Source organism: Haemaphysalis longicornis, unplaced genomic scaffold (assembly GCF_048455015.1).
Source record: "Haemaphysalis longicornis isolate Haplotype H1 unplaced genomic scaffold, Haemaphysalis longicornis Haplotype H1 scaffold_4, whole genome shotgun sequence".
NCBI lineage: Eukaryota > Metazoa > Arthropoda > Arachnida > Ixodida > Ixodidae > Haemaphysalis > Haemaphysalis longicornis.
The window spans coordinates 126,106,416-126,132,608 of record NW_027526361.1 but is presented as its reverse complement, the minus strand read 5'-3'; the positions used below and the strand labels follow the sequence as shown (position 1 = coordinate 126,132,608).

At 46.0% G+C, this 26,193-nt stretch overlaps 1 protein-coding gene across 1 annotated transcript in view; it reads left to right on the top strand.

The window, feature by feature from the left end:
• Positions 1-5,031: 5,031 nt before the first annotated feature.
• The window catches only part of LOC144180558 (uncharacterized), a 97,695-nt gene continuing 76,533 nt past the window's right edge, over positions 5,032-26,193 (top strand). Inside the window, exon 1 of the mRNA XM_077708887.1 lies at positions 5,032-5,304. Coding sequence (XP_077565013.1) covers positions 5,253-5,304 — 52 coding nt within the window. The 5' untranslated portion in view covers positions 5,032-5,252. The remainder of the gene's footprint in view (positions 5,305-26,193) is intronic.

Here is a 26,193-nt window from a genome sequence, read left to right as displayed (position 1 = left end):
GACCAGTAAGCAACACGTGAAAAAACCGCTTACATGAAGATTAAACACTCTCCACTGATCATCACAGCGTGCCCGCCAGCGACGCGACTGGATATTTTCTTTCGCTGCCAGTGAGTGCCACCGACGGCTGGCTCACGCAAGAGTCATCGCCCCGAACATACGTACGGAAAGCTTCCACAATCCCACGCCATCTCTGTTACGGTACAGGCATGTTGTGTCTCTCAGCTTCGGATAGCTGTCTTTACACATGCGACAATGCTCGCCAAGGTTTGAATACCGTCCATTCCTTATCACAGACATGTATTGTTTCAACGTTTACGTTTCTTCTTTTGTTTTGTGTCCGTTATGTGGACGTTATGTTCATGTAATGTGTACATTTCCTCTTCTGCTGTGTGTGTGTGCTTCTGCGCAGTTTTTTTGCAATGAACCAGTAGCAGCTCGCCGAGTTTGTCGTTCTTCTAAGCACTATTCGCTATACCTCACGGGGGAGTAAAACATTTTGCATATTGCCGAGAAAAACATGGACACCGGATGTCCGCTTTTCTTATTACAGGTTAGAAATGAAAAAAAGTAATGTTGGGATCCTGAGTACTTTTATAAGGGCATCTGTTGTATTTTATAACAAGATGGGCCGTTGATTTAGCAGTGTGAGGGGTTATGTCGATAGAAAAGTCGGCTGTAACCCGCAAAATATCATTATTTTTTTATGTAAGACATGGTAATATGATAAAAAGCTTCTTGTTGTGGTGCAGTGTATAGGTAAACGGTATAGGCGCAAAGGCTCACAGGTACGTAGTCTGCGTCCGCCACTTGCGGTTCGAAGGCTCTCCTGGCCTCCTGTAGGCTGATGGCTTTTATATGCGTGTGTGCGTGCTGTTCATCTGTCACGAAGTGGTTACCTTCCAAAAGTGACCCGGGTAGCATCTATCATTGTTGTTCGTTGGAGGCGCAATTCATGATCGCTCTGTCCAATGAACAACACGTACCAATGAACAACACGTACACACACTTGTGAAAGCCGTCGGTGGACGGGAGGCCAGGAGAGCTGTCGAATCGGAAGTGGCGGGTAGAGATGACGTACCCGTGAGCCTTTGCGCTTCTACCGCTCACATATTCTTTACGAGTTCCTTAAACACCCGTTTCACATTATTGCGTTCAATCCTTATATAGTTCAAGTAACCTCAATCACACAAGGAAAGTGATAATTGAATTGCAATCTCTGCCACAATAAGCGGAGGGAGCTGCGTTGAGTCCACATACAAGTGCGAACCTCGCTTGTACCCATGTCCGTAACTCTGAAACAGTGAGTCGAAATTTGAAGATAAATACATGGTTTTAGTTTGCACGTGGGGTTTTCAGTGCCCTTAACTTATCGATGGACTGCGTTGATTGACTCTGTAGATTGCTACAAACTGATTCAGTTAATTTCTTCCTTAAACTCTTGATTACCTCGTACGGAACACGGAAAACAAAACAAATGAAGCGCAAATCACCTCCCGTAGTTCCTGCAAGGGTGACAGGTTGCTACTACAGCAATGAAGTTGCTTGGTAGAAGGACGTGAGGTATGTTCAAAGGTTTGCTATTTTGTCCCGGTTGATGGAAAATTTGTCCCAAATTCAATCTCATGCCGTAAAATTTTATTTGTCCGTGCATACAGGCTGTGCGGCACTTGTATCCCATGTATTTGTATCTTATTTATCCCATGAAGTTGTATCGGATTTATTTTGGCGGATCTTTTAAATCTATAACAGTGGTTCTTCGCCATTAGTGTGCCAGTGACCCCTTCTGGGCTTCCAAAAGTGACGCAACGATGAAATATACGACTGATGTGATTGATTATGAGGTTTAACGCACGGGCACTACACAGGGGATGAGGCTCGCAGCAGTGGAAGGCTCCGAATTAATTTTTACCACCTGGGGATATTTAACGTGCGCGCGATCTGGAACGCACGGGCGTTTTCGCTTTGTACCGCCACCTCAATAGCGGCCTCCGCGTCTGGGAATCAAGCCCCCGTCCTATGGCTCAGCAACACGACCGATAGCCACTGAGCCACCTCAGCGGACCTACGATGAACTATCTTGAACCATGTCATAATGTCAGAAAATTCGTACTTCCAGCTGAAGTCTCGCGCACATGGAATGCCGTCTTTTTAAGGCTGTCTTTTACGCTGATTACGACATATTGTGAAACGATTTTCTCTTGCTGCTAAAAGTTTCCCCGGCAGCGTACGCTCCCTCTTGTGAGGGTGGCTTTCTTGCATAGGTGGTGTGTTGTGCAAAAAGCCAACGTTGAAAAGATGTGTTCAGTGGAGAAAAATAAGACGGACATGATGTCATTCAGCGATGTTTGACAAAATGGAAAAATAAACGGGGGGAGAAAGAGAGTTCTGGGGGAGGCTTTGCGGGCCCCTGAAACGCTCTCTCATACCCCACGGGATCCGCAGACAACCGCTTGAGAATTACTGATCTACAAGGCATCTATCAACTGTCAAAACACCCATCACGCTCATTGTCCAATTGACTTTAAAAAATGAAGAAAGAGTAAGTTTATCTACTCTCAGAACTCGTGTGGAAGGTTTAGATTATATTAACGTAAGCTCGCTTATCTATTTCTCTGGCAACCTCTTTAAATAGATTTGGGTGTTGTGCAAGTCAAGCAAGCCCAATCATGGCGGCATGTTCTTGTAGTTCTGACTTTTCTGGTTAAAGTTGTCGAAGTTGTAAAAACGAAGAGCATCCTCGAGTATATTTTCATTGCTACATACGAGTGCACAGCGCCGCAGAAATATTGCGTGCTAGAACAGCGGTGAAATTCTTGTTTGGTTAGATACGGCAGGTGTATGTATTTACGAATTGTAATTCGGACTTTTCGAATAGCTCCCTGTCTAAGCAGACAAAATATGACTGTGAAAATGTCGATCCGCCTGTGACGCAAAATGATGTCACAGTTACAATTCTGCTCAAATAAAATAATTGCACATTCAGACTGCGGTACAGGTTCAGTACTTGAGAAGGAAACGCCCATTCCAGTGAGTTTGTGGATAGAAGCCAAATACTCTAAAACTAATTTTGAAAAAATAGAAATTTCGCAGCAAACACCAAAAATACATTCGAAATGTTCGAACATTTAAGTTCAGAAAATATGGATAGAATAATAAACACCTCGTACAAAGCATTTTTGTGGTGTAAACGGACGTTAGGATTGCACAATTCACAGACATGCTTCTGTGTTAAGCATAAACTCTTTAAATAGCTTGTCGTTTTCTGTTATTCCTACTCGACTCAGCTCGACACAGAGACTCGTTTATTACACGCAAGCCAGGTTTGGGACTGAAAGTGCTTAGATGGGTGTACATGGATTGCATGAATGGTTACCGTAATGCACACTCTGAATTCAAATGCGTGGCACGTCAAGACACCCTTCTTTACGTTCACCATCTTCATCATTGGCTTGCTAGTGTCCGCCGCCGAACACCTGTCCCAAGATTTTCAGCCGCTTCGATTGTGAGTTTGACTAGTCATTCCCTTACCCCCCTCTCTGCCCCCCTCCTCCCCCCGCCTTTGCGCTCCCGAATTTTCATAGTTCATCTTGACATCGAATTCTCGTTTTCCCCTATTCCGTACGTAATAAGGCTGTACGGAAAACGCAAGCAGCAATGCTTCCTTCGGAGAACCTGCCACACTAGATAACGAAAACTATTCCACCGAATTGCGCTTCTGGGCAATTTTGTAAAGGTTTAGTTTTTTTGCATTATTATTCGTTGTAGTTTGCAAACTATCTACCTGCTTGCAAACTAATAGCCTTGCTTGCCCACATGAAAAACGGGCTTGACAGAAGAAGTTGTGTTTGGAGCATTGCAATGAATTCAGGAAGGCTCCTGAGGGCAATAAGAGTTTGCAGGAGTACGTAGCGAAGCCAAAATCAACTTGCTGCAATAAGTGGATGAAGCAAAAATTTACAGGTTGTGAAAGAGGTTTTTAGAAATACTCATAACGACACCAATTCACTGATTACTTCGTGAAAAACAGCCTCTTGGTGGTAAAGGGTTTTGGAAATGATATCATAACTTTTATGACTGACCGTTTCCGTTGTATCCCTCGCTGCCAATCGGACGGGCAATATCGCAGCTTCTGCTGCAAGTTTTCTATATGCCATATGTGCTGTGCTTGGAGCTCATGCCGCTAGAGAATCCGGGGAAATTTAATGTCCGCAACCTTGATCCTAGATGAACATCATAAGTAACTATTAGAAGCCAACGTAATTTCACCTTCATTGTTTTCGTGTAGATAACTGACAAGCATGTGAACGGATAGTATATTGTTTCAAGTCTTTGAAGTTGAGGACCAAGATCAATACATGCCTTCACTAAGTGAAAAATAAAATTAACTTAGACTGAGTGACAAGAGTACTTGAATATAATGAAAAATTTACAGTCCCCCAAACATGCAGTAATGTTAGTGATGAATACTTTGGGTACATTCGATACATGATTTGAAGACTTTTTACCATTCTTGTTCACACAACCGCGATACTAACGATGGGAGTCTACAGAAATTAAATGTAGGGTTTGACGAAATCTCGTCTGGTTGGGTAAAAGAGTCATAGTTGAAGAAACGGGTGATCGCCGACCAAAGGTTTAGTTAAAATCTAAAGGAGACGTTTAAGCTTCTATACGGAAGCCTTGTTCACTGCCAATCACTAGTTTCTTCAACTATGAATGGTAGTCTACATAGCAGCTGCCATAAAACGTACCTCAAGTTTTCTAGTTCTTTTCGCCAAATATTGCGCTACTAAATTCTTCTTTCCGCTGTCTTTATACCACGATGTCAAAGGGCGCCAACGTTATCTTTCGTCGGGTAATTAGAATCTTTTCGCGCCACGTAAAACAGCGCTCCTTTCCTCGAAACATCCGCTCCGTTTCCGCGTATATTTCGCGTGCCTGCACGCTGCCCGCGAGCGTTCGACGCCCTCACTCCCCTCGGGAGGCCACCCGCGGCATAACAAGCACTGCCAGAGTGGTTGAGGAGGAGGCTCGGTCTCGGTTCATTGCGCGGCCCACAGGCGGCGCCGCTATCGGACTCTCCGCGTTTTTTATGTAGACACTTCTTTGGTCGCCCTTTCGTTTCACCCTCTCTCCCTTCTCGGGCGCGTCCTCCTCTCCCTCGTACCGACCGCGGTTGAAGCCACGCGAGGAGTGAATGGTTGGCTGGTCGCGTGCCTGGACGTGCATGTTGTGTTACACCGGCGTGGATGGATTTCGGGATGCTACTGGCCCTCGTGACGCTCTCCCTGGTCGCCCAAGGTAAGCGGTCGCGGGGCCCGACATGATTGGCGGCAGTAGTGACAACCGAACTGGGAGACTTCCCTTATATATTCTTTTATAAATGCCCAGGTGGCGGCTAAGCTTGACAAGCACATTCGTTCGTCAAATGCATATTGTCTTTAGTACATGTGATGGAACAAGAAAGCTGCCAATGTTTATGATAGAACGAAAAAGTTGGCAGAACTTCTTTAAAAAAGGGGCAAAATTGAAGGGAGTAGCTTCGTGCAAAGCTCAAAAAACTGCATTAACTGAAACTTATTTCTGAAGTGCGTGTATTTCCTTTCATTACCGAAAAACAAAGTGGCTGCACAAACTTCTACTAAGAGGTTGGCTCATTTTCACTGCAAAGTACTGTACAGACGGTGATGCTAGCAATGCCCATGTGACTGCATGCGCCGTGAGTTTCGGTTCCACATCGAGCCGGAACATCATGCCGGCGAAGCAGTCGCGGTGACCATAGTTTGGTCCTAGCGTGAAAAAACTTAACCGCTGCAGCAACCAAAGGACAGAAAATAGGAATACAAAATTAAAACGTAATTTTAAAAAGACGTCCTGCGCCAGAAATCAGTAACAGTAATTCTAATAACCCTCGGCTGCCGTTTGTGTTGAAAAAAACGCAAGTTTCTAGTTAAGGGTATTGTCGCCGCCACCAAAAGAAAAAAAAAACACCTTTCTTATTAAGCGCCTATGACTCCTTTTTATTACCCGAACGCTGAATTTGAGCTGCAACGGTTTCTGCAACAGAAAACAGCATTGCAAGTATTCTTCCAGCGGATTCAACTGGTTCAAAGAATCTTTTCGCTATAGTTTTGACAACTTAAAGTAGCCAAAAGCGATAGTCTAAAAACTAGTCAAAAAACTGTTGTGATGTCTTGAAAATAGATATCAACCGATCTGCTCTAGACTGAGTGTAGTCTCAGCTATGCCAATAAAAACGCGTGCCAGCAGCCGTAACGACACCAGCTCTCCAAGGCGAAACAGTAAACAGCTGAGATTTTAGAACTAATGAAAAATAGGGTAATGATGTGGAAGCAACACTGATTAAAACCGCAGCGCGGAACCGCCGTTGGCATAATTGGTGTATTGTCTGAAAGGACTATCTGCCGGTATACCTTTTATTCGGAATAACAACGCTACGACAGCGCACATCTCGTGCGCCTGTGAGAATGTGAGCTCGCACTGACGATGTGAATATTCAGAGTATCGACAATGGCGTCGCAGATTACTAAGTCCTTGCGTTTCGGGTTTTCTTGTTATGCCCCACTTTACAAAACTGGTATGGGTCCATGGTTTCTGTGACCGCAGCATAAAATTATGCGCAGGAATTCGTTTTTTTTTTTGACAACTTTTTCTAGCCGCATTTTGTGATGCTGAACATATATAATTCCCGGTTATCTCTTTATGTCTTCACCAGCGTTAAAACTTACATCTTGCATCATTCTTATATCTTGATTAAGGCCTTAAATTCTGTGTAATCGAGTATAAACAAAACATTTCTAGTAACACACGAGATTTCTTTTTCAGCCGGATATCAACAGAAAGCAAGCGCGACGGAGCTTGCCACGATCAACGAATCATCGGTTGCACAAGTAGTGTAGCAGTATTATGGTCTGATAAGTAATGATTCACTTGAAAAGGCCTCTATGGTAAGTATCCGATTACAATAGGGACAGCATCGAACGCAAATGTGGTCCTCATTCTTTTCAATATCGGTAATCCGCTTTATCACTCGCGTTCAATTCCGATATCTTCCAATAGAACACCTTAGTCTGGTCACGCTGCCGTAGGCTCACTTTTGGAAGCTGGTAAAGGTTTAAAGCCTTTTACACAATGTACGGCAGTGTCATTTCGGAAACGCAGTATCTTGATTAGGTATCGGTGACTGTCGGCATGACGGCATACTATGAGGCATGCAGTGAAGCTGCAGGGCGGTGTCGAGCCGCTCGCGTTCTGTTAGTGCTGCAACGATGCGCTGTTATTTTTTGCTAAATAATGGCGGAGAACGATGTAAGAAATATAATTCAGCATGAGAAAACGAAACGTCTCCACTTGAAGTACTATAGGGGTCAGTAGCACGATTTCATTCCGTAGACTTCGCAGTGATATATCTAACAACTTTTTATTGAAAAAGCAAAAAAAAACTTTCCTCGTGTGGTCTCTTTCACGACGTATACCTGCGGTAGTAATGAACAAGTTTTGTTGCGAAGCTTTTGGCGTCCGCCAGCAAAGCCTATCAAGTTTATTGACTCCCGCGCCATTTCTAGCAATAAAATTTCATCGTTCCGCGTTCAACACGAACACAGAAAAACAAATCGCAGAGAGAGAGCCGCTATCGCGTCGTTTCGTTATTATAAATTATCCCAGCCGGATGAGAGTGACGTAAGCTGGCAGTTCCGGGAGACGAGAGCTGGCTTCTGGGCCAACGACTCCACCGCGCAGAACCCCACTTAAGCAATTAGAGCATCAGGCATCCAATTAGCGTTCGCCGTTCGACGGCAGGCTGGAAGAGGAGGCTAAAGCACAAGACGACAAGAAAATTGCGGCCTGATCTCCGACGACCGGATGACAATTCGACATGGCACCAAGGGCTCAGGCATAGCACAGACCGCGCGTTCGACATGGCACAAAGTGCTCGGAGAAACACGACGCAGGCATGGCACAGACCTCGCGGTCTCCAATGGTCCACTCAACAAATTATGCAGTGTTTTACCGTCGAACTCACCAACAGCCGAAATAAAATATTTTATGCGCCGTCTGTCTACATTTGCAGAGGCCGCCATTATTTATGGGCTCAGGCCCGAAGTGAAAATATTGATGTTTTTAAAGCGAAACTTTAGTGTCCTCACTAATGCAGTTCTACGCCAATACACCCTAAAGGAAAGCAAAATTTTCGGACGATGATGATGAATGATCGTGGGTGAAGCGAAAGGAAAAAATGCTGGCCGTGACCGGAATGGAGCGTGGGTCCATCGCGCAATGAAGCCGACGTCTATCCGATAGCTCTATTAGGACATGGTCGAAGCGAACGCCAAGCAGCAGGCACCGATCTGCATCGTACACCCCAAACCCAACCGTTTGGCCTGCGGCGTGCCCAACCGAAAGTATGCCGTAGGTATTATAGAAAAGTGGTGCGCACCTCCAGAGCAGCACATACTCGCCGTGTGGGATTAGCCAACCAAAGTATCCATCAAGAGAAAGTTTTACGTTCAACCATCGTCGTCGTTGGACGGAGGGATGCATGATTTTAACTACCACGTTCTGCCGGTCGTCATGGATCGGGCTACCAGGATTACTTAACTACTTGCACGCTGTCAGATACGTTTAGGCAGCTTCCCGGCCCTCGTAGTAACTTCTTGCTGATGTAAAGTGCATAACATTCCGTGTTGATGGATTTTTATGTTTACGTAAAAGAAGAAAAGATGCAACTTTTTTCAAAGGGGCTGCTTTAATTTTTGGGGCTCTGATTGAACGCCTTTCAAGAAATGGGTGGCATCTACAACGCTTGTCTTTAGATAAGGATCACATCTTCGCATACTTACTGCTTGGTGGAGTTGGATTTTGAGTGCAAACTGCATAATGACGTTAGAGCCTGAAAACACGCTTTAAGCCCCTGCCAAACACCCCTCTTGCTCAGCTTTTGTTTCTAACAACTTTATCTTCACTGAAGAATATCCCTAACACTTTATAGAGAACAATTCCTGGAGTTTCTCCCGACAGTATGAGGTACCATATCACTGGAATCAAAGACCCGCAGCGATATGGTTTGTTATGGCGTCTCCTAATACCAAGACTGTAAGTAAGTTTGAGCGCTTGGCAATCTCGCAGAATTAAGACTCAAGCCAAGCGTTGCGGATGGAGAAATACTGCGCCAATTTAGGAGCTATTTCTCCTAGCTTCCCAAAATTTGAACATTGCAAACAGGAAACTTTATGGCTGCAAGCTAGGAACGATATTACCAGCCGAAAATCTCCAAGTGATCCCCAAATTCTTCGGCACAGTAAGTACTCACTCGTCTTAAAAGTTTTCCGTAATTTCGAAACACCCCGTCAGTGAAATGCATTTTTGTAGCGTAAGTTACACTGGCCGATTTTGAGCAGTTTCGCGTGGGCCGTGAAAGGGCCGTTCTGCGCAAGCGCAAGGAGCATTGGATTGGTTTGGATCGGGATTGGATTGGATTAGCTTGGCTTGGATTAGATTGGATTGGATTAAATTGGATTGTGTTGGATTGAAATCCAATCCCATTGGAGTAGGGGTGTGTAGAGAATTGGGTCTGCACATTCGCCGGTCTGCGCATTCCAGAAGAGTGACGTCATAGCCGCGGCAGACTCACTGGCGCCGGCGCGTGCCTAGCTGTGCGCCTGCGTTGCGCAGTAGCAAAGTCTGACGCTGCGCAGGAGCCGCTTGATAGCCGTTTCGCGTGGCTCCTAAAGAGCCGTGCTGCGCATGCGCGAGAATCAGTGAATGTACTGAACTGGAATGGACTGGACTGGACTGGACTGGATTGGATTGGATTGGATTGGATTGCATTGGATTGGATTGCATTGGAGTGGATTGGATTGGACTGGACTGGATGGAATTGGATTGGATTGGATTGGAAATCGTTTTAGCGCAGTAAGCGTAATCACCAAATGCTAGATAACCAGGAAACCTAATAATCCCCAGCTGAACCTTAGCTCACGCTGCGTATACCCTGGAATAGCCGAGCTAAGCCACTGCTAATTTTTTTGCTATCACCAGAAATCCATGCACTTTGAATCCAAGTTTAGATATGACTCACTTATGACTCAAAAAAATTAATTGTTCCCTACGGTGTTGCGGTGTAAATGAACAAACACCTAAACAGCCGTAAATTTCGTTCAGCGCATAAACATTGTTTCTCGCAAAAAAACATCTCACGTCTACAAACGCTTTTAAAGGGGTCAAAGCGTTGCTTGCTTTTGTGTGTTTAAGATGGAGTTCTCACCACTTTCACGAACAACAATGGGCTCAGCAAGAAATTCCTACTGCGCTACAAAGGCCTGGTAAAAATTATGCAGCGATGAACTAATAGGCTGCCCAAATAGGGGACGAATCGCTACGGCAACATACTTCTGTAATGGATGTTCTGCCTCATTAGCCTAGGGTTCAATTTCTTCGATTCCTTATTAGGTAGGTCACCCCGACTTTTCCATAAGTTGCCGGAGCCGCCTAATGGAGAGTTAGGCGGCCATGCACCAAGTATTGCAAGCCGGAACTCCAACTTCCCATATTTGCGGCGCAGTACCAGAATTGTGTTTTTCCTATAAATTATTACATTTGACCCCGGTGTGTTATGCAGCGTTCTTGTAAATTGGTGCAAGTTACGCTAGATGCAAAACCAGCGTGCACTGGCCCCACTTTCGTGTTTCGTTTCCTGTACTTGGTTGGTTTATTTCCTTTGATCCTTCTTTCAAGCGTTCGATGCACCTAAACACTGCATTTTCTTTTCACTTCAAAATTTTGTATCACGCTGCAAGAAGCGACAACGTACAGCAATTTTGCTGGCGCACAGAGCAACGAGTGAGAAACGTGTATTCTAGAGAGAGAGAGAGAGAGAGAGAGAGAGAGAAAGAGAGAGAGAGAATGAGAGAGAGAATGAGAGAAAGCGATAGGCAGAGAGAGATAGATAGATAGATATATATATAGATAGATAGATAGATAGATAGATAGATAGATAGATAGATGGATAGATAGATAGATAGATAGAGAGCGAGAGAGAGAGAGAGAGAGAGAGAGAGAGAGAGAGAGGGAGAGGGAGGGAGGGAGAGAGAGAGAGAGAAAGAGAGATAGAGATAGAGAGAGAGAGAGAGAGAGAGAAAGAGAGAGGGAAAGAGAGAGAGAGAACTTTATATGAAAGGAAGCTATCACGTTAGGCAAGAGAAGCTACCTTCGTACAGCGTCTTGGTACTCTAATCTTATTCTTCTAGTTAATATTTTTGTTATTATTCTAGTCTTCGTATTCTTCGGGCATTCTAGTCTTCTTATTCTGCTGTCTCGTCTGTTTGCCGCTTATTCAAAGATTGCTATCTAAGTAGCCCAAGTTCCCCATTGCAGTACGAATACAAGGTGCTTGGGGATGAAGTGTTCCGGTAATAAATAATTTTATGTTCGCTGAGATTTAAAACTTACAAACATGTACGCTGGCCCAATGGCATAGTCCTGTTACTGCCAAACTTCACCTTTTTTCATCACCCCCTTGTAACACTTAGTGAAAAAAAAAAAAAAAAAAACACAGACACACTTCTACCGCGATGGGAGGGAAAGCTCTTTGGCGCCAGGAAAGCATCTGGAGTCGAGTCCTCATATTACAGCCGTTCCGACAACAGCGGCGCCGCCGGGCGCACGTGAGCTGGCCCCTGGCTCAGTGCCGCGCCACCTCATCCGTGGCGGCGGTCGAAACAGATTCCCTTTCGGCCGCCCGTGCCGCCCGACCCCCACCCCCGAACGTGAGCGTCGGTCGAGACACGCGGGGAGGCATGCCCAATCGTCGGCCTACTCGAGCGTGGCGCGTACGGCCCCTCTCCACGTTCACGCGTGCTTCTCCACTCACCTTTCCTCCCGCGTTTACTCCCTCCTATTTTTGAGTTTTTCGTTGCAGTTCTGTGCAGTGGACCGGAAAGCCCGGGCGGCCTTTCCAAAATATTGAAAGTAGTGAGGCTTTCTCACGGGTGCCGAAAGTATTTGACGTACGAGGTCCGGGGCCGGGAGATATGGTAGGCGAGGCGTAAAACGGTGGTATGGGCTAAAGCTAAGTGAAGGGGCTCAATGTACAATAAAATGGCCTGAACATTTTATAAGCCCTGGCGGTGTCCTGACAGCGCTAGCATTCCTGAGTTAGGTGGAACGCCTGCAGATGTTTTTGGCGCGTGCGTAATGTGGGCAAGAAATCCTCCCTCTCAAAGGGGGTAGGAGGGGTGGTTGCTCTGGTTTCTTAGAATTACCTCCCCAATCTCTTGCATGGTGAGCTGTATTGAGTGGAACAGGCTTTGTACTCCTCTCGTGACAAAGACGTTGTTTTTGGTTGACTAACCAAGCAGCGTGTTTTTTTCCCCCACAGTTTTGCGTGCTATGAGGAACCTGTACGGTCGCCCGAAGTCCTAACAATTTCAGGAAACCGTACGCGCTGCTATCACGCTAAGCCTGTGGAGTACGCGCTTTCCCCCGCTTTTGGTGCAGTCCCAACCGCGAAGCAGAAAAAAATCACAGCGTCAACTAGAGAACATCGAACATTTTCAGTGTAAAGCAGGGCAACTGCAGAGTCTTCTTGATACTCAAACAGTAACGTACCACAAATAAACTATATAGCATTGCTTACCGATTCCCACTAGTAACTTTTCAGACGTACGGAGAGGCGCGACAGTGTCGGCGGTCCGTTTAGAATAGGCCTGGGAGCACGCAGCGCTATACCACAGCCATATATCCTCAGCACTTCCAAGTACCCACCCACTGGGAATCTAATAACAGGCACTCTTTGTGTGGTAGCTTGGGTTCAACGGCAACTCAATATAAAAAAAATGTTGGGTGAACTCAGAGCCCTTCCACCCTGGGAAGAGAAAATTCGATCCAGCGAAATTGGCCCTCTCGTTGGATTTTCTGCGTTGCGGTATAGCCGTATTGGGGACTGGTTATGTTTAATTATATGGACACTGGCGCGATTTATTCATGACAGACTAAGGATACCCACGATTGATGGATTGGTGGGAAGATGCCATGGTATTTAATTTACGGCGCGTCTATGCCGATCACGGCTGAGGCTCTCATGAGCCCCACAGCTGCCCGCCGAAGAACACGCGGCATTGTGCAATTTCAGGGTGTGCAGTGGAGACGCCGCTTATGGCAAGGACTATGCACAAACCGGGAAACAAGCGGTTGCGGTAGAAGCGAGTATAAAGGGATGCTATAACCATATTTTCTCCATAGATGGCCAAGCTTCCCTGTGCAGCGCACACTGTTAGAAAGCCATCTTACAGGCGCCAAGCTTACATTTATTTGCCTAACGTCGTCTTCAAGCTCGAAACATGAATGCATTGCTGAGAACACAATTTTTTTCCTGGGCCAATACAGTCAAACCTGTTTATAGCGAATTGCAATAGGCACCGCGATTAGTTCGATATATCCAATAGTTCGATATAGCCGAACCCGCCTATAACGAGCTTATTGTTACGAGTTCGCAATCCTCGGAAGCGCCCCCCCCCCCCCCAACTCCGCCATCCGCGTATGCAGAAACGAACACAGTACAGTAGCCATTACCATACCAAAATAATCCAGTTTTTGCAAGTTATTAATAAAGCTACTTTCCACCTTAACTGCCAGCGTTGCAAAAAAAAAAGCGGTGATTTTTGTTTTCAATTTCGTTTTGGCGGCTTCAACTAGCATAGTATTCTCTACACGAAAGATTGTTTGCACCAGTTCGAGTCCGCGTCCTCAAAAATCTAAGAAGCATTGGCGGAGCCCATCGACTGCCGAACGCGCTTCATTATAAGCGTCGGACGGATTTCACTCGCGACACCACTGGGAACGTTGTTGAGCTTTTCCCACAGTTCACTGATGCTGCTGTCTTGGTCCGGACTCGCTGACTGGGCGGGTTCCGTCACGAGTCCCGCGCGTTGGAAACAGTTACGGAAAGTACTGGGCGTAACATCGCTCCGAGCGAGGCGCAATGTCTCAGTCGTGGCTCTTGCTCAGTGGTCGCGGCCAATCCACATCTCAATCGTCGCTCCGAGTTCATGCATTTCGGCGGCCATTCTAGGCGGCCAGAGTTCGATATATCGGATGTGAACTTCGTTATAAGGAATACATTTCCCATGTATTTCCCTAACTGAAATATTTTTGTTCGATATATAGCATAATTCGCTCTATCCGGGTTCGTTATAGCAAAGTTTGACTGTATAGGCCACTTTATCCAGTCTGACATTGATTACGATGACGATATTAAAGGGGTCCTGAAATACCTTCCGCCGATGCATGAATGTGCATGTAACCAAATAAAGCAATGTATTAGCAATCTCCTCCCGCAAGAATTTTGTTAAAGCGATGACTATTAGCTGAGAAATCGTAAATCAAAAACCGCGCATTATCGTCGCGCCACGTTAACTCCTCGTTTCAACTTACTCTCCGCTGTTGACGGCGCGTGAGCCTTCCCTCCCATTTTGCTGCGCTCCTCAGCGGTGACGTACTTCCGCTATTGCGCTGCTGCAGACTGCCGTTTGCTACGGGCAAGCTTTGTTGACACTATGAATCCCGCACTCCGCTCAAGGCTGGAAAAGCGAACGAAAAATCTGGCCGCATGTGTGCGGCGGCCTGGCCTTGCCCTTTTGCGGTGTACGTTGGTGCAGTTGCTATCGGCGGCACGTGACTTTTTATCGGCGGTGAACTCGCAGCCGCACGGGGAGGATCGTGCGCTCGTTCTCTTTGATGCACCGCGCACTGTTTATCCAAAAAGCACCATATCAGATGTGGCCCCGCTGGTGCCGGGTCTTCATTTGCGGCGGTGGTAATTCCTGCCGGCGGCATGTGAAAAAGACATTTTAAACCGACACAGAACCCGTGTACAAAACGCTTCAATCATGTGACCAGTTCAGATTGGGGCGACGCGTGGTGGAGAGCGGCAACGTTGGCAAAACATGCTCCGCCGCGGCTCTGAGCTTTCTAGCGCTGAATCGAGCGCCATTTCTTTGACAATCTCAAACATCGGTTGCCTTGGCAATAAGGCACAAACCACTCCAGAAGACAGTTTCGGTTCCGTGATCCCAGTTCAGCTCGGGGCCCCACCTCGCGACTTGTGGGCACTGCAGGCGTACCACTCACCGCCATTGGGAAGTGCGAGATGCGTTTTTCATTACAGGAGGTGATGGTGTGTGTGTTGTGGACGCCTTTGTTTCGCGATGAAATGCGACGTTGTGCTTCTGCGGGTGGATAGTGCTTCCCATGGTCTGGATTATCCTTCTCGAGCGACGTACGACTCAACCTCGCATGGGGTATGTGCAGTGTGCGTGGCTAAAAGCCATCTCGGCTTGTGCGCCAGAGTTAAGTAACTTGCTGTTCGTCCCCGCAAACCGCGCGCGAGGTGAGTGCCGAATTTACGACGGGCAGGAGGAGGCAACCCATCGTCCGTCAATCGCCGTTCAGACTTGCAACGCATGTTGTGACGTTGTGTTCGTTCGAAACGCATCTCTGGATTGTTTTGAAGTTGAGTAAAATGTGTGCGAAAGAGGTGCCACGGGGCTTCAACGCTTTCTTTGTGGAACGTACTCAGGTAAGAGAATATCCATGTCGTGTTATGGCCGTATTGCATTCAATACAAACGGTTAAGCGTTTGTTTACACTTGTTTTGTTTGTCGTAAAATGTCCAAGCACTCCGGCACTACGCTGGCAGATCAGCAGGCGAGCCGACGCTGAGCAGACGACTCATATCTTTGCCGGAAGTGCGCGAAAAAGCCGCCCAATAGCAGGATGTCTAGCTCATGACGAACATCTGGGTCTCGATGACGCAGACATGTGAAGATGGCGGCGTCCAATAACAAGAAGGGAAGGGTGAGAAAAAAGCGACAAACTTTGCAACAAAATTGTGAGCTTTCCGCTGCGCGTAAAAGAATTATACTTGGCACAGATGACGTTGACGACCCAATCTAACGATTGCGCTAGTTCATTTGGTGTGCTCAAAACGCCTTTCAGGGCCCCTTTAAGTATCACGTCCCTACAACTGCCACAGCTGTATGCCTTACGATGTGAGCCTTATTGGAGATACTGAAGCCCCGAATATACACATTATATACATAATTTATTACTCTAGCACAATGCGGGGTCTTCCTTGAATTATATCACCACAACACTAATCCCTTGAGGTATGTAAAGGCGTAAAGTCAGTGCGTCGAAGTACTGCCTTTGTGCCTGACACCGCGGGAAAGTTGCCTTGGATGTAACATAAGCACACAGGAGCATTAAAAGGTGCCGCTGGAGGGCTTGCTTCTGTCCACCCTATACTCGTGGGGTGTAAGGAGCGCTGGAGTGGAACTCTGACAGACTACATACGCCATAATTGTCACCTTATCTTGGGCGCCAAAATCCGGACACACGGGCGTTTCTGTATTTCTCCCCTCGCAGAAAAAAGGCCTCCGCGGCCGGGATCTAACCCGCGTCTCCGTGCTCTGGAGCATAACGCCATGTCTACTGAGCCAGCGCTGCGGGCGATGGCCCAGAATGCCGCTTTCACATTACATTAGGGCGATCGGCACGTTCATAAATTATTGAAGCAGGGATGTCTTCGGTCACCACTGTTTTGCCGGTTCACGTTAGCGCAATACACAGGAAACTGCGACGGAGAAACGTTGGCTTATCGTACCGCCTGATCAGACAGCTGGAGCAACGCGTATACCTCAGGACTGATGCATACGATCATCATAGGGCTAGTAGCAGACGATCCGAAGCACTTGCAGAAATTGCACATGCTTCTGGTAAAGGTGAAACATCTTAGCATAAATTCTAACCTACAGATATCAGGGTTTACATTACCTAACTATCGAAATGTGCACCGGTCATTATCCAACGAAAAGCGATGAGTACCTGGGGACAAGGCTAGACGGGGGAGGAGCTACTTAAATACCCATGAAGAAGATTTTTCCATGAAAGATCGGCGAAAAGCTGCTAAAATCACCACAAAACGCTAAGGCAATTGAATTAATATAGAATATATATAGTGCAGGCCATTTGAAACCACTAGGGGTCTGGGGCTTAAATTATCAAGTATCGAAGTGGGTACAAAGGTAAATATCTAGTCCCAACTGGGACTCGCAAGAAATGCAGGCGCCCTACTGGCACAACCGCTCGTAGTAAACCTACAAATAAGGTCGTTCAGAGTTTGTAGTTTGGAGTTCGGGGTTTGCTTTATTTGACTACAAAGCAGCGCTCACACAAATAAATAACGTGTTTTCATTTGAGGTCAGCGAAGCACTGAATAAAATACGTTAGGAGTACAGGCCCCGAAACATACAGGGTAATATGTTGGCAAAGTAGAGCACGCACATGCAACAGTGGCATATATGCAACACCTGGAATTCCGCCCGCCCCCCCCCCCCCCCCTCCAAGGTATCCAGGTGACGTGGACACAACATGCCCATCCTTAAATAAACCGTAGCGGTTATTACTTACCTTCCAAGATGCGTTCAACTTTTGCTCCTTCAACTGCTGCTCCCAACAAACCCAATCAGCAAGCTTGCAATGCTCCTGACTAGAACAATATAGAAGAAAAACCCAGAAAAATATATAGAAAGCACACGGTAAACCTTCAGTGTGCTTTTTAACGCAGTTATGGCTGTTTTTGTCAGCATTTTTTTTATTTTTGTCGTGTTGCCCCTGAAATTTATTTTTCTCGCGCGTTCCGCTACCTGCTCATTTCCCCGAAATTGAATCTACTCTAGGCCACTGACCTGCACAATGAAAGCGTGGCCACGCAATGGCGAAATATGGCTAGACAGGTGACATTGTTCTCAGGCGGCAGTGAGTTGTGGACACAAAGGGCAAGGCACTCACCTTTGTGATATCGAAAAAAAAAATTACAGGTACTTCTTTGTAGCTCGCCTGGTGTGCAGATACCCACTTACTTTTTCGTTTCGTTCTTGGGTGCATAAGCCCACATTATTGCCACTGATTCCCTCGCCTTCTATTTGCTGGGTCCTCAAAGTAAATATTTACAAACAATATTGCGCTTCGTCGTCAGTCGGCCAGCGCTCTTTGGCCATTGTGTGTCGACACTTTTATTTCGCAGGTCAGTGACCTCCACACGATTTAGTTTCGGGGAAATAAGGAGAAGGGAGAACTCAGTGGAAAACGAATAAAAAGGTGCATGCTGGGACACAATATAAAAAAACAGCGCATTAATCCAAAGACCGCAAAGAAATGAGACCTCTGTATGACGTGCCAAAGTTGCCAGCTCATTTAAACATATTGTTAACAGTTTCATCTCGATTAACAGGTTCATCCCTATTAACAGTCATCCCGATACGGAGATAACGTTCAGTGTTCTGAAACATTGGGTTTTAGGTGTGCTGAAAGCGTTAACTAACAAGTAATGTCTGCTAGCAAGGGGCGATCAGACCGGATCGCGAAAATCAGGAAAAATATTTGCGCAGGCGTGTGAGGACCAACCTCATTTTGAATGCGCAGTGAAAAAGGGAATGTTAACTTCAGTTTTTAAGGCGAGAACATGAGCACAGCTAATTAGCGTATGCGTACTACACAGAATTTGCTTTGATTGGAGGTTGAAAATGAAGCGTTGAAAGATCATTATTTTTACCCGAGTCCGGGAACTCGTCATACACGCAAGTTCAACGCTCTCTTACAATGCTTCCAGCACTCGCTTTATCTGTAAAAATGGAAATAAATATTTGACTTCATTTGACTAAACTCTTAAAAACAGATTTTTGGGCACAGATTTCCATAGCGTGTCTTGTTCGATCTGTTCGTCCCTTTGGACATCATTGATGGGCGACAACACAAAACGCGTGGAATAAGCACACCACTGGGCGCCTCGTGTACTCTTGAGAAAACCTCTTTAGAAAATAAATGACTCGCGTCATTGTGATGAAGAGCGAGTGGAAGGTTTCCAGGAAAACTTTCCGGTGTTAATTTCCATTGGTCATTCCATCCCGTCAAAGACTTCATTCGTTGTGATGCTAAGCTGAACATGGTCTCCCATTATTGGTATAAGTGGTAAGTAAAGCACCAAACTGCCTTAATAAGCCAATGTTTGGTATCTTTAAAATACTTCCGCGGCGAAATTTCTCAGTGCTCCTATACGTGCGTGCTATTAACAAGAGGTTTTCCGCAACATAAACTCCTGTCCTGATGATTTCTAAAAACGGCTGCATGTTCACAAACTAAACCCACTTTCCCTTTCTATTCGCCCCCCTCTTTTTGTCACAGTCTCTTATCCCATACCGAGTTGGTGTATTCTGCACGTGTCAGGTACACTTGCCACGCGCGCTACCCTCTTTGGCCTGCTAAACTTTCATTTTCTTAATCTGGCACTACGGCTCGTAGTAAACCTGTCCCTCTTACATAGTTCCCTCTTCCTATGGGTATGCGTGACAGCTCCCACCTTCGTTTTTTTCAGCTTGAATAGACACTTCTCGTACTAGTATGTTTCACTTACGCCCAAATAAATTTCTAGCAATCTCGATAAGAAACTTCTGATTATCAATGAGGGAAACCAGCGAAAAAACAAAAACGAACGATATTTAGCCACAAAAATACCGGGAGGTCACTGGTAGTCGAAAGAGCAAGCGCAGTATGTGAGCAGATCACCAGGGCTTGTTACGTCGGAGGCGTTTTGCTCACGTGGAGCCAGTGCCCTGATTTGTGGGGCCTCTTTTGGCATGCGCATCACACTTCTCAATCCGCCCCTCCTTTGCCGCCGTACCCACATTCGCCGAAAGTGCCCCCCTTTGTTTTTCCTATATCGCACATCTGTACCGCGTCTTTCTCTGTGCGCAGCTTTGCCACTTCTCCTCTTCCCTTGCTTTTGCTCGGTCCTGGCGGGTGGCTCGCTTCAAATTTATAGATATGCGGAAACACGCTGCTCGTTCTTCTTGCTTCTTGTTTGTTTCCACCCCGCAACCACACCACCTTGTGATTTATTGCAGACAGCCTGTCACTGGCTTCGCCTTCAGTTCGGATCTGTGCCTAGCAAGCACTCTTTTGTTGATACTTCTTATCACAGCTGGGAGAAGAAAGGGGGCCAGCAAAATAAGACACAATCGCCGACTAAACAAAATACACTACGGCGGAGGGGGGGTGGGAGGGGGTGGACTGGAGGGGAGGATTTCTCTATCTGAGAAAACCGCTGTACGCATATGTTCGCTCTCTTTACAGATCAAGGGAACGGCGGAGACGTCTCTCGGGAGGCTTTCTTTGATGTTCACGGAATCGCGTGGCGCGGCAAGAACGCATTCCTCTGATGTTCGTCTCCTGCATTTTGGAGTGTCGTTCAGACTAGCCCTACCGCTGCACCCGGCGCGCGTGCAGAGAGGCAATCTTCGGCTCCCTTTGCGGCTGCCTTTAGTTTCTAAAAGTTCTTGAGCCTAGTGCAAAGTATAAAACCGAAATAATGACCTCAGCATTCGAACGTGGAGCCCGCGGGAGTATAGGTGAAGGCATCTCCATACCTACGCTCGTGAATTTTGTTTGAGAGTGATCAACGACAAAACTGCGGATATGAATTACACGTTATTTTAAAGAACGCGGGTAACAAAAGCAGCAACATAAATGTTACAATAATGTGTCCCGTCTGGGTGCACGGACGATAGGAGAGCGGAAGTCCTCAATATCATGGTTTCAAAGTTGTAAGTGGGAAATCGCGAATGGTGCCCTTTCACGGCTTACTTTGCAGTGCTATAAAAGCACTAGAATGACTGCTCAGCAGTTCTGGGACGAATCATGAGGCAACTACAATGAAGCGTAAAAATTGTAAACCGAGTAGCCAACCGAAGGAATGAATTGAAAGAAGGGTACATCCTCAAATCGCAACCGCTCTTATTTTTCGCTAGTGGGACGCTCTGCCACATTTCTACGTCTACCCACCAGCAAGCCTAAAGCCCCTTAAACATCACATGGGAATACCGTGTAAGCGGTGCATGGCTCATACAGATTGACGGGGACACAAAAATTTCAAGAACTCAAAGTCAGCAACAGTGTCGAAGAGATGCCTCGGTAAAAACAATCGGTTAGCTCGGAAAGTTAACAACCAGCCTTACGGGCAGGGAAACCCGAACTACTGAGTACGTGATGTGGCCCACAACCACCGGCCACATTTCATATTACAAATGCAGAACCCGGACAGCAGCGCTCATATCCAGAAACACGAACCTGGCGCTCCATTATGGCTGAGGCCTATATACATGCCGTTAATAAGAATGTACGGGTAGTCACAGTACACGTGGCACACAGACGCTGCCATTAGCAATATTGGTGGCATGTGTGCGCACAAACCAAGCCATACCCGTACTACCGTCGAACCTCGCTATAACGAATTAGTAGCGGGATTAGTAGCGGGGCAGTAAATTAATTCGTTATATACAATATTCGTCGTACCGCGTTCGTAAAATAGGATCAAATAAATGCGCAATCTGTCTCATCCAAAAATCTTAGATAAAAAACGCTTTGTTGTGGGCTTAGAATTCACGGTAAACTAGGTAATCCTCACCTGTCTCCTTGATGTCAAGGATGTGACGGAAGCCCGTCTGGTCGGGATGCATTTTTGTCTCCTTGTGATATTTCAAACTGAACGAACCGAAGCATGCCAACGTGAAACTACACAGAATGAAGTTCGTAGTTCGCTAGGCAAAAGAGGCCTGCGTTCTTATTTACTTGAGGAAGGATGTGACCTTCGCCTTGTGGCTTTTTACAGTTTGAGCGGAATAAAGTTTTTGCCTCCACGCAATAGGGCCTTTTGTACTTCTGCAGTTTTTCAAATTACTAAAAAAGGGTCGTGTGGTGTTCTTTTTTATATTCTGCTTTTATGACGATAGCTTTACAGTTTGGAGCCTTGCCGGAACCAAATATTTCTTCGTTATAGCCGATATCGCGTGGCTCTCGAGGTTTCGGTTTCGTTGTAAAAAGAATATCATTGAAATGAAGCGCGCCTGCACTAACTTTGTATATAGTACGCTATATCCGACAATTCGATATATAGTTGTTTGTTATAACGAGGTTCGACTGTAGTGCCAACTTACAGACGACCACACCCCTCGAAGCGGAAGGAGCATTAGTCACACTATCTCTTCAAGTCAGCAGGTTGCCCGAGTATAGATTATATATGGCTCTCAAAACACCTGCAGGGAATGGGGGGAAGGCCCATCGGTGAAACAGCTAACGAATGAAAAAATGGGTGCAAGTCGAATCACCCAATCAAACTCACCTGCCAAGAAACTTTACAGAGCAATTAACAGCACCACGCCTGGGCTCGCGCCTTTCGTTCCCGATCTACATCTCCTAAAAACAGCTATCCGCCCCCATGACGTCGGTAAATCCCAAAATCCGGATATACTAAGCAAACCGAATTGAATTCCTACCACCTATAACCCCAAGTTCCAAAGACAGTGTCAAACAGCACTCCAACAATCCAAACGAACACCTTGCCCCACCTCTCCGGCAAGCACATACTTTACCAAAATTCATAATCGACCAGTGCACTCAATTAGCCGCCCCCCCCCCCCCCCCATACTACCGCAGGACCATACCAAATTCACAAAATCCCCTTATCGGACTCTGAAACACTTCATATAAACGCTTTCTCTCTTTTCTTCGCCTCTGGAAGCACTGTTCTCCTCCTCGCACTGATCTCCTTCGTGCAGCAGATACGCCTTCCATTTATGCTCTGCTTTTGTGGCTTTTTAAAATGTCCATCAATTGCACTTATTGCTGCAGCTGAAAGAAAGCCGTTCAATAGCCGCAACCGTTGCAATGACGCAATTCGAGAGCTCGAAGAACGCCAACACCGGGAAAGAGAAGGAAATCTTTTGAGCAACTTTGTAAGTTAGCTCATGGCCATGGAGCAGTAATTATTGGCGGAGGTACTGTGTGAGCTCCTCTTCTAAGCTCTGAATATGTTGGTGACCGCTTTCTGAAAGCCTTAATCATTTCGGAAAAAGGTAAAAAAGTGTTGCATGGTCCCGTTGAATATAGGAGCAGTGGAATGAGGCACTGTCTAGCACTGACTATGACGCGGAGTGTCGATTAGTCGCCGTCGCATCCACCGGCCCCCTGGAGACTACAAACATGGACGGAGCGTCCACTATGCCGTAACAATCGCCGAATAGTGCAGTTATTTCTCTTTCATTCTCTCAAGAGAGAGAGAGAGAGAGAGACAACCTTTAATAGAAAAGGATGACCACTGGTCACGATGGGGGAAATGATTGGGGAGGGAGGGTAAGAGAAAATAAACAAATTAATGCTGGTCGTTCTCAGTAGAGTCAATAACTGGGCCAGTTCGTGTAACCTGCAATTCATGGGCCAGTTCATGGTGATCGCAATAGAGTTTGTGCACATACACCAGTTCGTTCGGGGGAGGACCCGCTCAAACAACCCGTGCCAGACCGCTTTTGATTGAATAAACCGCTATTTCATATAATAGTTGTGCATCAGTTTGTTGTAGATCGGGATGGGGTTGGGGAGATTGAAATGTACGGTGCGTGGCGAAAGCTGGGCACCACCAAACTAGGTGTGTGAGGTCTGATGGAGTTGTGGTACGGCAGTAAGGACATCGAGGGGGCAGGTGAGGGGTACACCACTTGCGAAGTGTTTCAGGTGTGTACGCTGAATTTGCAATATATTTGTTAATAAAAATTTCGCCTGAGCGGGGAATAGGAGGTAGGCGGCTGAGGAAGCCAGCTGGAGTTAGGGCTTTTAGACGTGTGCGTCGGTCCTTCTTGTGCAGGTGAATACGCATCGCTGGGGAGGGAGAGGGAGACCGCGACGGCCTTACCCCAGGCACCAGTGGAGGATAAGAGGGGGAACTCTCCTGAGCGGCCATATGAGCCGCCTGGTTGCCTGAAGTCCGTAAGAATTAGTACGAACCTTCCCGTCGATATCAAAAATTTTAGGGTTGGTGACTAGGCAGTTGTTCTCCACCTCACAGAGGTATTCTTGGTGCTTCCATGTGGCCTTAGAACATTAGTGATTTAATTTAGCATTTTTCATTCGACCTACCAAAAGACTAGTTATACCCTAATTAATTAGGTGAATCCCTAATTTTATTCACATTTTTTTCCTATTGGCCACTTTTTCCAAACACTAACAATGGCGTATTGGGAGCGTAACACCTGATGCAGTTTTACGTCAATTATGTCTCATGTTTCTTGTCTATTAAACATAAAAACAATGTTCGCGCATTCACCTTTCGTAAGGCTGCATCGCCTATTTATACACAGAGCGTTCTCGCCCTCGTCGGCGCGCTCTTCTTGACGAGTAATTGCGGCCACCTGTCAAGAAAGAGAACGCCAGAATGGCGGCAGACAAACATGGCATCTCGGTAACAGAAAAAGAATAAAGAACATTGATAAACATCAGAGGCCGGTCAATGAGCCCTGGGATCTTGCTGGAGAAGCGAGCGAAGCCTGACATCTGCGGTCACGTTATGCCATGTGCGGCAGAAAAAGAAGGCAACCCTCCTAACACCGTAGTCGTATCTATCATCCACTGACAGCGAGACGGAGGGTATTCTTGACCCTCCGCTGCAAAGCCACGATGCCTGTTGCGGCAGCTGTTCGCGAAAACAAGCTACGCTGGGAACCCGCTCGGGCTGCGTTGAAGGCGGAAGCAACCGTTGTCCATGGTTATAGCTCAGGACGTACGGGAGAGCATTTTAAGCACTGTTTGAAACTCTGACGACGTAATGTCTCCTGACAGCCCTTGGTGGCCTCAGTCGGTAGCGCCATGTGTGACGCTTTCGAAGAGCTGCCTTCGTGTTGACTTTCTCGCATGACAACACCGCTGTGCAAAGAAGCGTCGTTTGATTGCTAAAATAGAAAACGCATTGTTTGAACGCATTTAAAAGATACTGAAATAAACTGCCCCTACAATTTCAACTATTGTTAGGGTAGTTCATTTAGTGTTTTTTACTTGCATCAATTATTTTACAACGCAAAACAAGCATAAAGAACGCAGCGATGACCTCAATAGCTGAGGTTCCTTTCCACCATTAGTGTCTCAAGCTTTTATAACATCATTAGTCATACTCAGCAGCTGGCACCTTGTATTTTAACTGAGGATTGAAACTTATGAAAACTAAAAAAAACAACAGACTGTTGGTACTCCATAAAGAAAAAAAAACAGTAGCATTATCCACTCTTTTTTAATGAACTTTCAAAAAGGAAGTTAAAATTACTAAATGAAGCAGAAGTAGAGACTTAGCAAAAACCTACACTCCCTGAAGTGCCTAAAGTACATTTTTTGGTTGAGGCGTGTGCTCGTATTGTTATGGAACATCAATAGCCTGAGTTGTCTGTGAAATATACACCTATTTTAAAATGTATTAGTATTCTGGTCAAGAAAATTTACCTTACGTGGTCAAGCAAAATATCTAGTTGTTAAATTGAAAAAAAAAGTCTTTTAGCAGACACCTGGTTCTACGCACGCACGCAAAAATACTATATTAATGCAAGAATTCATCCTTACTGAGAATTATGGAAAAGTATTTTGCATTACTTGTGCGTAAATGGAACTTTTTATCAGTACTAATAGCTGAGCTCACTAACATTTGAGACGAATCTTTCAAGATCAAAAACCTCTCCAAAGTAAGAAGTTGCAAGCACCTGAAAGGCAACCTGACGGTTGCAAACGAAACAGTCTGACCTATATTTGGTAGAGCGGCTTCCCTGGATAGGTACATGCCGCAGGTTCATATCCAGCGACCCTTAAAAAAAGTTAATTTAAATGTAGCTGAGGGGAATGCCAGGTTATACTTCTGACAAGGCATATGTAGAAATGGGAGAGCACAGCCATGACTATAATCACATTTAAGGGGATAAATCAAAGTCAAATTAGAGCCGCCGAGTGGTATTTCTCTTGTCCTTGTTTCTGTTTCGCTAGTAACTGCGTCTTATTATACGAAAATCACAGTAGATGCAAGATCAGTAGTTGGGATGCTTTTGTTGTACATCTACAACTCTAAATTTCCAGGTAAGGTGAAGTTTTTTACCTTAAAGGGAGTCACTGTAGTGTGCCTGGACATACCCTTCTGTGTGCCATGCCCTTTCATTAGAGACTGTCTCTATGGCAGCAATATACACAAATCGCAGGAGCAGAGATCAGTGGAACGGGTCAACTCTAGCAAAGCGAAAAATCAAAGCACGGGGG